The 11,625-nt window shown below is 39.5% G+C and overlaps 1 protein-coding gene across 1 annotated transcript; it reads right to left on the bottom strand.

The window, feature by feature from the left end:
* Nucleotides 1–4,570: 4,570 nt before the first annotated feature.
* LOC127801259 (uncharacterized) lies at nt 4,571–11,222 on the bottom strand. Its single transcript, XM_052336199.1, has 2 exons — nt 10,449–11,222; nt 4,571–4,701 (listed from the first exon to the last, which is right to left on the bottom strand). Exons 1-2 carry the CDS (start codon nt 11,203–11,205, stop codon nt 4,670–4,672), a joined length of 789 nt encoding a protein of 262 aa, XP_052192159.1. The 5' UTR covers nt 11,206–11,222; the 3' UTR covers nt 4,571–4,669.
* Between the last annotated feature and the right edge of the window lie 403 nt (nt 11,223–11,625).

Here is an 11,625-nt window from a genome sequence, read left to right as displayed (position 1 = left end):
GAGATAAGCTTGAGAGACTAATAGTGCCTGAGAGACTTTCCTAAAGGCCAAGCCCGGGTACTTTCGAGAGACCTTCTTAGGGGCCTCTTATTGGTGCCTCTAGCAGACCTTCTTGGAAGCCTTTTTTGAGTCTAAGAAGACATCAACTAGCCTCTGAAATTTTTGTTTGGAGATCCGTAACAATCTTGGAAAACTCAAATACCTCTTTGCCTGACAGTCATAATCTATTTATGTAGGGAGTGAGTTCTCTAATCAAGATATTACTAGAATTTCACTTAGATTATATTTGTATTACTTCTACATACTTTCTTGGACTAAACATCAGAGAGCCTCACAGGAGACACCTTGTGCCCTTGACTTCTCAGAGACAAACCTAGAGACATATATTCTTCCGTAACTACAAATATATTGTTGTATCTAACCAATAACACTATTTTAATTATCTTTCATTTCTCTGTATAGAATACCATAAAACGAATCAAAAACTAAATATCACTGGGAAAACAAATTACACATAGATGAACTCACAACCAATTATACCACTGTACTCAAAGTTATCTTCATATAAATATTATCTAAATAATTAAACATGATCCATATGATTAAGGCTGTATCCCGATTCAAACACTTGATTTAAGAAGCTTACCATTTACAATTAACCATATATCCAACTAATAACTTTGGTGCTTAACGCCCTAGGGTTCCTTGGTATAGGTTAGTGTGGTCTTTTGTGGGTATCCCTGCCCATAAGTTTATTCTCTGGTTGGCAATTAGGGAGTGTTTATCTACTCTTGATCGTTCTAATCTTTTTTTTTTCTTTCCCGAATAGATGTTTTCTTTGCAGGGCTGATGCAGAAAGTCATTGCCATCTCTTATTTGAATGTCCATTTTCTCGAGAGGTGATGACCTTTTTTCGTAGATCTAAGAAGTTCAGTTGGCCATAGCATCGATGGGATATAGGTGTGCTCTGGGCAACTGCAAAATGGAGCGGAAGGGGTCCCTAGCAGGTGGCTAACAGGTTGATATTTCATGCTTTGGTGTATTATATCTGGAAGGAATGTAACAACAGATGCTTTCGGGATCAGGAAAAATCAGCTTCTCAGTTGGCACATCAGATCTAGTATGCTGTTTGGACCCATTTGTCGATTGTTTGGTTCAGGTCGTCTTTGCAGAGTCATGCCCATCGTTATGTCTGGAGACTTCTGAGAGTTTAACTCCTTCCATTATGGTGGTGTGATCATGTATTTTCAGGCTTAGTGCTTGTGCTCGTTGAGCTTTATTCTCTTGTTGTTTCGCTTTTCTAGGTCTGTGTGTTTCTTCAGTTATGCTTTTATGAGTGATCTCAGAGGAGTTGTTTTTTGTTGTTTGGGTGTTCTAAGCGCCTATCTTCTGACTTTTGTATATATTTTCTTTTTTTCTCTTTTATCTTTTGGTTTGGTCCAGTGGGTGATTGTTGCTTTGATCCTCTCCTGTTTTTTTGTGGTCCAGGGTATGCCTTGGCCTTGTTTGTAGTCGCTTCGGCGTTTTTTGTTTTTAATATTATTCTTACTTAAAAAAAAAATCTAGAAAAGTTGGAACAAATCCTATTTTTCACCTTATCGATGATGGCCTGGCAACTAGCATAGGAAAGCTTGGAAGATAGCAAAGGCACCCCCAAGTATCTCATAAGCAAGTTATCTTTCCAAAACTCCGAGGCATTGAATATCTCCTTTCTCAAAGAATTATCTGAACAAGAAACAAAGCAATCACTTTTCGAAAGGTTAGTGTTGAGCCCAGACATAGCAAATAACCTCTCCATGCACGACTTCAATAAGCTCATTGAAGCATGGTCTCCATGAGAAAACAAAAGCAAGTCATCCGCAAACATAAGCATCACTAACCTAGACTGCTCGTATTTCCAATGAAATTGGAAATTAGAATTTGTTGTACTATGGCGCACAATACCATGCAAAACTTGCATCACAAGAACGAATAGATAAGGGGAGAGAGGGTCCCCTTCCCAGGAAAAAACCCATTAACATGCCCATTAATCTTAACTGAATAAAAGGGGGTCATCACGCATTCACGAATCCAAGAACAAAATTGCGGAGGGAAATTCATTAACTCAAGAACCATTAAAAGGAAATCCCACTCCACTGTATCATATGCTTTAGCTAAATCCACATTCATCGCACAGCGGGGAGGGCCCTTATGGAGATGGTATTGAAAAACCAACTCTTGGTCTAGAAAGACGTTATCGCTAATAGTCTGCCCTGGCACAAACGCTGCCTGAGCCTCATCCACCAAAACCTCAAGCATTGGCTTAATCCTATTAGCCGGGATCTTGGCAATAACTTTATACAAGACGTTACAACAAGAAATAGGTCGAAACTGCGATGTTAACTCAGGGTTAGGGACCTTGGGGATGAGACAGATGACTGTTGTGTTTATTTGCCTCAACAGGCGACCCGTAGCGAAGAAACCACGAATAGCCTCAACTATATCAGGACCCACAATCTCCCAAGCCTTACGAAAAAATTTGACAGTCAAATCATCGGGCCCCAAGGCTTTATCATCACCCATACTGAAGAGAGTTCTCTTAATTTCCTCAATAGAAATGTCTGCGATGAGCCCCTCCCACTGATCTTGAGACATATGTCTTTCAATAAATGGGGGAACATCATCAAGGAGGAAAGGAACTAAACCCCTACTTTGACTAAGAAGATTCTGGAAAAATGAAACAATAATACTTGAGACCTCTTCTTTGGAATCAACATGAGAACCATCATCTCTCTGAAGGCTAATAATGAGGTGTTGATTCCTCCAAGCCAGCATTGACTGGAAGAAATAACGAGTATAACAATCCCATTCCGCAAACCATCTAATTCGAGCATGAAGCCGAAAAAACTCATATTCTTGCACTAGACTAGCCATGTACTCCTTAGATATGTCAAGATCCTACTACCTAAGCACATGGTTATTGGGGTTATCATGCAAAGCTTGTTGGAGCTTATGAAGTCTAGCACGAAGATCCAGGACATTCTTTGAGACATGCCCACTAGAACGATTAAGGGTCTTCATAGCATCCTTAACCGATTTAAGCTTAATCACAACCCTAAACATAGAACCCCCATACAACTGGGTGCTCCAGAAAGTAGCCACCTTATCCATAAAAGAATGGTGATCTGTAAGATGATTTATGAACCCAAAAGGACTCCTCAAATTATGAGCAGATCTAGATAAGAAAACCATGACGGGACTCTGATATGAGATTCTTGGTTGCAAGAAAGCCACCCTACTGTCCGAATAACGATTAAGCCAACCATCATTAACAAGAGGTCTATCTAATTTCTTGTAAATACAATTCTCCCCAGACCTCTTATTGTTCCATGTCAATCTCGGCCCACTAAAGACCAAATCTTGAACTAAAACAGAGGAAATAAAATCATTAAATCTGCGCATCGATCCCCAAAGTCGAGCAAGTGTTTCCATCTTTCATCTCAGAGCTATTGCGACAGACATTGAAATCACTAAGGATGAGCCAAGGCTCATTGACTACCGACATCCCCACATCCCTAAGAGAGTTCCACAAACGAGCTTGATCTCCATCCTCTTATCTAGCATAAATGCAAGAAAGAAGAAATGGAGAGTTAATCCCTGAGCCCAAGACTCTCCCATGAATGAATTGGTCAGATATATACAAAACAACCAAGTTCAAGATAGTCGGATCATAGCCTATCCAAATACGACCCCCTTCACAAAAGTTATAATTAAATTCCCACTTCTAGGAGGGCATGATAAGATGAGAAATCTCACTAGCCTGCCTTTCACAAACCCTAGTCTCTAAAATAGCCACGATCGATACCTTATAATTGAGAATGAACGAACTCATCTCCTACTGCTTAGGGGTCTGATTTAGCCCTCTCACGTTCCAAGCAGCAACCTGCATCATTGAATCATCTGGGGGGTCAGGTCCGAACTTATGGACCCTTTTTGCATCATATCATCGATATTCTTCTTTCTTCTCTCCCTTTTAGTTTTGGATTTAGTCCTAGACTAACCTCTTTCTGAAGTCGAACTCGTTGTCCTATCGGATTCCAAGTCTTCCCCCTTTTCTCTCGCTATGGCTGTAGAATCCCCATAATCCCTTTTGTCCCCATCTTCTTCCTTCTTAAGATTTAGATCCTCTGAATCCATAAGGGAGATGGTATGTTGATCAATTTTCGATAAAGGATAAAATCTATTTGCTATCACATCAAACTCTTTAGGAATAGGATTTTGAGAATTCAATAACTGCATACGATCAGACTCCCTCTTCTCAGTGCTATATGATGACCCTATGTTGTAACGCCCCATTTTACGAGCGTGTTAAAACTCAGGACAATTCTAGGATAATTTTTTTTTTTCTAAAACTATTGCTAAACCATATCGTTCCTCATATCCATCCCAAAATTTTCATACATCTATCTCGAAAGAGAATCATCATAAACATTAAATGCGGAAGCTAGAATCGAACTTAACATCTTAACATTAATCATAAATCAATTCTTACATTCTCATTAACCATAAATAAGGTTATACATCATCATTCCTCAAAACGTTCAGAATTCAAAGTAGCAGAACTTAAATACATGAGCTACATAACATACATTCAACTTATCATGCACTTTGCTAAATGCTATTTTATGCCTCATCCATCCTCGTTTCTGCTACAATCTCCATCTGGAACGTTTGAATATTTCAAAGGCAAAGCCCAAGTTAGATGATGAATCATCTAAGTAAGGGAACAAAATTGTAATATCCCGAAATGTTGGAGACAATAATAATTATTAAATTTCGGTATTTGGGGTCCGTAATGAAAATTTGAGGATTTAAGGTAATCAAATAATAGTAAACATAATACTAATAATAATAATAAATGTGTAAATTATGTTAACTTAATTTAAGTTAATGAATTAATATTTAAATACACATATATATATGTATATATTCATAATAATAATAAAAGAATTAACTAAATTAATTTAAATCAAATTAATTAAAATGTTAAATTGTGTGGTTGTGTGTGCATGCTTGGTGGCCAAGTGTGTAACAGTGGCCATGGCTTCAAACAAAAACAGAGAGAGAAAGAGAATGAGAGCTTGCGAGAGAGAGAGCTCGGCCGAGAGGGAGAGAGAGAGAGAGAGGAAGGGAAAGGGAGAGAGATGGAGAGATTAAAAGAGGGAGAGAGGCGTGCGCAGTGGCAGCCATGGAAGCCGCAAGTTCGAGCTTCCAGCAAGCTCGTGCGGCCATGGCCGCAAGCTTGGGTGAAGAAGGGATAGCCAGCGGGTAGGGAGGAGCTCGCGAAGACGACCGGCAGTGAGGTTGCACGAGTAGGCAGTAGCTGGGGGAGGGGGCTGTGGCAGTAGCTGAGGCAGCCATCGGCCATGGCAGCAGCACACGCAGGCGTAGGGGAGCTGGCGCAGGGAAGAAGAAGAAAGAAGAAGAAGAAAAAGAAAAAGAAAGAAAGGAAAGGAGAGGAAGAAGCAAGGCGCAGGAACAGGGGTGTGGGAAGGAGAAGAAGAGAGGAAGAAGAAGAAAGAAAAGAAAAGAAAAGAAAAGAAAGGAAGGAAAATAAAAAGAAGGAAAAATAAGAAAAAAATAACAGAATTTTGGGATTTTTCGGCAGGGAAAGTGATCAGGTACGTGGGTAAAAATTAGTAGAAGCGTGATATGTTTAAATTATAAATTTTACGCGATTAAAATTAATTAATTTAAGTCCCAGTTGTGTTATTTACTTGGAAATGTTTTAATTTGCATCGGGAGCACAAGAGAGGCCGAAATCAACCTTTTCAGGCAAGCTCCTAACCCTCTCCTCGCGTTATTTATTTCCTGCTAAAGTCTTTGAGGTTTCTTGTACTCTAAACCTTCCCTCACCTTGACTCGGTTCCACGCATCAATAACAATAATCCGCGCGGTAACCACTTAATGACTTTTATTTTATTAATGGGTTTATTTTTAATGGAATGAGCTAAGCAATGGCATCATGGTGTCTTTCATTTCAACAGTCACGGAGCTTCGTATCGCTCCGCTTTCCTTGGGAATGATGCCATACCCGTTGGGTTAGGTTTTTAGAAAAGTTGTTTATGGTTTAATGGGGTTTTATTAATAATTTATTATGTATGTTGAGATGGCTTTACGTGAATGAAAAGTAATGAGAATGGTATTACGATGTTATGCGGTTAAGTACATGAAGGGTTATGAGTTATGGAGAAATGTTATGTAAAGTTAAGCTAGGAAGATATAAAGTTAATAGTATCAGTAAGTGTGTCTAAGGGTATGGGTACAAAGCCACTGACTGTCGATCGTGGGTCATGGCAGTTGATGGTTGGATGTATGGGCGCCAGTCATCGATTGTTACGATAAGCGCTAGACGGCCAGAAGAGCTGGTACTCCAGATTCCCGCCTTGGTTTGTGCATTTCATGATGTGTGTGCTATAAGGGGCTGGGTTGCATTCACGTAGGGACATGCTTTGTGTGTGATGGGATGTATGAGCATTTGCATGACCCGGTTGGTTTAAGAGCCAATTTGGGTATCCTAGGTGAGCATATGCATTTAGAACATGCTGCATGTGTGTATTCCTATGTGAGGCATAGCAGAGCTTGATGCTTGGTTTATGGGGGCCTTGTCATCACGTTTATGCTACAAAGGCCATTGCATTTTCTATGTGTTGCATTGCATGGTTTTATTGTTACTGTTATTCTGGACGGGAGTACCGTGCTAGGTGTCGGGAGTACCGACTCATGTGAGCTTCGGCTCGACTTAGATATTAGCTCGGGGTTGGTCCGGGGGAAGACCAAGATCGCGGAAGTATATGATTATGTGATGTATGACAAGAAGAACACATGAGAGTATGATGGGTATCAGGAAGAGCATGTAACGAGTATCAGGAAAAGACAAATATTGAATGTCAGGAAAAGCTGACCATGTCAGGAAAAGGCTGATCTAAGAGAATGATGATATGATAGCCTATGTTAGGCTGCAACATGTTTGTATGCGGAACTTGGGTGCCAATGTGTGACTTATGTGGGCCCTTGGTTCCTTATGTGCAGTTAATTTTATGTTATGCATGTAGAAGTAAGGTACGTATAGCTCATGACATGGTGTGATTGCATTGGCATGAATTGCATGGGGTGTCAAGGGAAGAGTCCTATCCTAAACCCTCAGCCTTTCTTTCATGAGCTTGCTGAGTCTCGTGACTCATGTTTGCTTTACATCATTCCAGGTAAGAGAGTGTCCCAAGACCGCGGGTGCATTCAGCGAGGTTTGGGTCCAGGTCATCGTGTCATGGTAGCAAGTGCAGAGCTCTCCTGAATCTAGATCCTGGGTGTCGTTGTGCCTATGTTAAAATTAATGTTTATGTTTTCGAAATTGATGTATGTTATGTAAGCCCAGGTGGGCCCAAGCGGTGTAAACGCTTATGTAAAAATGATTATGAAATGCTATGAAATTTAAAAGATTCGTTTTTAACAAGAGCGATGTCTAAGTTTTTAGTTGTGTCACTATTCTGTATCACTTAATAATGACATTCTCACGGATTCTCTATTTGCGGTAGGGGCTCTGGGAGGCAGGCCGTTACAAAAATATTTAATGTTCATGTATGTATGCAATGCACATAACATCATAACTCTCATGTTTGGGTCTACTGCATCTTAAGATTAGCCGCCATTTTTACAATCTCCCTGCCAGACCGAGGTGTATGGATGCACCATTGGCAAAGCAACGACGCCAGTACCTAATCCCAAACCCATGCAATGTATGACCGTAAATCTCATCATGCTTATATGCATATTTCATAAATCAAAACATGTAAATGCAATCTACATGACATACTCATATCAAGGCATGCCAACATGGCAAAATTATTTACATAAAATCGAATTTTGGGTTGAACCACTTACAAACCAAGCATATTCACAAAATTAAATTCAATTAGGAAGTATCACTTACCTTCTCAAGCTTATCGAGTTACCTTGATATTCGTGTCTTATCTCAAAATATGTGCATTATCTCGTTTTGCGTGCCAAACTCAAAATTCGCACAAGTCACTTCAACTTAAGCCTCAAGCATCATAATTATTTAAATAAGCATTAAAACCTATTTTTCCATAATTTCTTATTTTTTCTTTATTTTTCTCTCTATTTCTTCCTATTTTTTCTCAATAAATCCAACCTAAATATTTCACTATAAAAATTCATAAAATAACATTCCTAAATTTCTGAAAATTTTTTGAAAAATTTTACTCACCTTGACTTAGCCCCTTAGGCTTCCTCGGTATGTGTGCCTTGAATTCCTGGCTCCGGGCATATTCTTCGAGCCACAATTTAATTCCTAGATCTTTCTAGGATTTTTATACAATTTTTTTCATAATTTTTCTATCTTCTTTTTCTTTTCTTTTTCTTTTTTTTTTTCTTCTTCTCCTTCCATTGCTTCCTACGCGAACTGCTTACGCCATGCCCAGCTTCACTCGCCACCTCCGTCGGCCGTCGCTGCGCCCTGCGCCGTCGCATGCCATCACCAGCCACCCTACCGGCCTCCTGCGACCTCGCTGATTGCCGTCGTTGCCCGCTTGTGTGCTGCCTAGCTTCGCTGTGCGGCTTGTTTGCGACTGCCATGGCTGGACCTTCACGCAACCAGTTGGAACGCATGGCTGCCGTAGGCCACTTCCACAACCATCACGCCAACCACTTTCTTTGCTGCGACTGACCCCTGCTCGCTTTCAACCAAGCTGCCATGGCCGACTTCGGCCCAAGCTCTCTCTCTTTCTCTCATTCGGTCTCTCTCTCTCTCTCTGTCTCGATCTCTCACGGCCCTCCGCCAAGCTCTCACAAGCCCTCACTTTCTCTCTCTCTCAGCTTCTCTTACAGCTCTCAGCCCTCTACCTCTTCACACACACACACACAGAGCATATATATGTATATATATATATTTACATTCCTACATCACATAATCCGACAAACCTCCTCAAATCACTCCAAACTTTATTGTTAAATTATCTCAATCTTGTCTGCAATTAGTTTTCCATCTTGCAGCAACTTTGCAACTTTCGACCGCCTCACTCACACGCGCACAATTGTATATGTATATATATATATATCACTTTATATTATCTCATAATAATAAAAAATTTACACATTTAAATCCCAATATTCATCTCTATTTCACTTAAATAATTCTCTAATTGCATTTACATCCTCAAACGTCAAACTAATTTGCATTATGATAGCAAAAATCCAAAATTAATAATTCATAGCTTACTCGATAAGGACAATTTTGTCCCTGCACCCTTACCAGACCTTTGTTTCGTTCCAAAACTACTCTAGGGTTGATTCTTATGAAAAATTGAAGCCCCCTTAAGGTTCCGTTGACTTTTCGGGAGTCTCTTACGACAATTCGATTTTTCAGCCTAAATTGAAATTGTAATTTAGCTGTACCAAAAATTGACTCAATTTCAATTTCTTTTATTACCATAAATCTTATCTTAGAACGCTCATCAAGATCATATCATTTTCCTTAGACAATAACATTCCGAAATATTCCCTGCAGTCGATTCTGTACTGATAACTATAAGAAATTATACTTAAGTTCCAACTCTTTTGATAATTTCACCTATGGCCCACATTAAAATTACTTTTGAGCCCTTTTGAAAAATCTGGGATATTATATATGTCCTTATCCCTAACAATCACCGCTTCCTTACTTTTTTTCTTATGCACTTTTATAAATCCCTCTTTTTTATCCTTAGGGTCTCAATCATCTATCGTTTTGGGATTAGGTTTGGGCTGCTTTGAGCATCGTGAATCTGGGTGCCCAAAGACCCAACAATGAGAACAAACCGAAGGAATCCATTGATATTCAACCGGAAGCCTAGAAATACGCCGATCCCCAGAAGCTTTATCAAGACCTTGATCAATATCAATGAACTTTGGAAATCTAGAAGATACATTAACTTCAACACACACCCTAGCATATCCCAGCCTCAATCTATCTTCTATCATAGGGTCTGCATGAAGGGGTCTTCCTATTTGGCTTGCCATTATCGAAATCCCTTTTAACAACTATCCTTCTAGAGGAGGGTTGTAAATCTTTATCCCAAGAGGAATTGAAGAGTGGGACTCCTTTACTAAATTCATACTCGTCTCCTAGCATTTTAAAATAAATGGGCGATCTACAAAATGATATGGACCTGCCTCAAAAGTTCTTAACATATTTTCTTGGGAATCAAATCGAAAAAAGAAAAAACCACAATTTTTAGAAAGAACTTCAAGAAGCCTATGGTGTTGCCACATTCGCCTAGCAATATTCTGGACTACCAAAAAAGGCAGCCTCTTTTCCACAAAATACCCCACTAAAGTATTCCTCCAATATTCCAAACATTCATCAATAACATCACTAGGTAATTTAACTAAAAGAATGTCAAATGACATACCTGATGGTGGAAAATATTCCAACCGCGTAGGAACCCGTTGGATATGACATTCAATAACATCTGCCCAAGAATTAATTGGTTGCACAGGAGGCCTCGAGTGGCTCCTATTAATTGGTCCCTGTTGGAGGAAAGAATGAGCTTGAGAAGTAATATTGGGCCTGAGCTTATTTTTGTAACTTTGATCATTTAAATGGTTATTGGGCCAGTGAATCTGGGCCAAATCACGTGGGTCTTTGGACCTGGGTCTGCCCGACCCGCCCTTTTCAAAGCGTGGTCCGTCTCTGCCACGCCTGCCTTCTTCCATGCGATTCGAACCAGCAACAGGGGGCCGATCATCCCTCTCCAAACGGCCACTCTCATGCGCAGATCTCGCATCAAAGGTGGATCGATCCTTTTGCCTAACTGGAAATCTCTCCACCGGTAAGGACTTCATCGTCTCCATCGGCGGTATCATCCCCATCGGTTCTTTCTCTACCAGATCATCCACCAGAAAAGGGGTCACTTCAAGCTTGGATCTATCCATCAGTTGCCGATCTGAAGATCTCATCACCATAGAATTCGCCTCCTTCCTCAACGCCGACATCTTCACTAACGGATCTTCATTAGGGAGTCGATTTTCTTTCAGCAACGGGAAGCTATTTCGGTTGTCCAGATTCAGATCGCCCATCTTGGATTCATCTCCCTGTAACCGAATTGGGGCTCTGATCCCTTGCCTTTCACTGCCGTCATGAAGATTTTTTGTTAAAATTTGGTTCATCTTTCAACTTTTGTCAAATTTTGTTAATGCAAATTAACATGACATATATTAATATAACTTTCAAGATCGCTTGATTATGGGACTATGATTAATTTTAATATTAAGTGATTTTAGGATTATATTAATGTATACTATATTTGTATTTGTTAACAGAATTTAAAAAAAAAAGAAAATCGAGACTATAAATTTAACAAAAATCAAAGTTCAATTACTATAGTGATAAAAATTAAAATCTAATAATTAGTTTGTTATAAAATGCAATTTAGTGCCAACAATATAATTTAAGGTGGTTGCTACTAATATCCCACATATTTATTGCTATTTAAAGCATAGAGAGAATTAGAAATAGGGTCCTGGAATGTTATTTAAACATTCAATTATGATATTCTTATGATATTTGTGTATTATTAATGTATTATT

This window comes from Diospyros lotus, chromosome 5 (genome assembly GCF_014633365.1).
Source record: "Diospyros lotus cultivar Yz01 chromosome 5, ASM1463336v1, whole genome shotgun sequence".
NCBI classification, from domain to species: domain Eukaryota; kingdom Viridiplantae; phylum Streptophyta; class Magnoliopsida; order Ericales; family Ebenaceae; genus Diospyros; species Diospyros lotus.
The sequence above is the reverse complement of the archived record's forward strand: the minus strand, read 5'-3'. Positions and strand labels throughout refer to the sequence as shown.

Excerpts from the sequence above, each read along its gene's own strand:
- LOC127801259 (XM_052336199.1), bottom strand. The coding sequence starts at position 11,205 with ATGAACCAAATTTTAACAAAAAATCTTCATGACGGCAGTGAAAGGCAA. Across the intron at positions 4,702-10,448 it reads GGAATATTTTCCACCATCAG|ATGGAGATTGTAGCAGAAAC; the intron begins GTATGTCATTTG and ends CAAACGTTCCAG.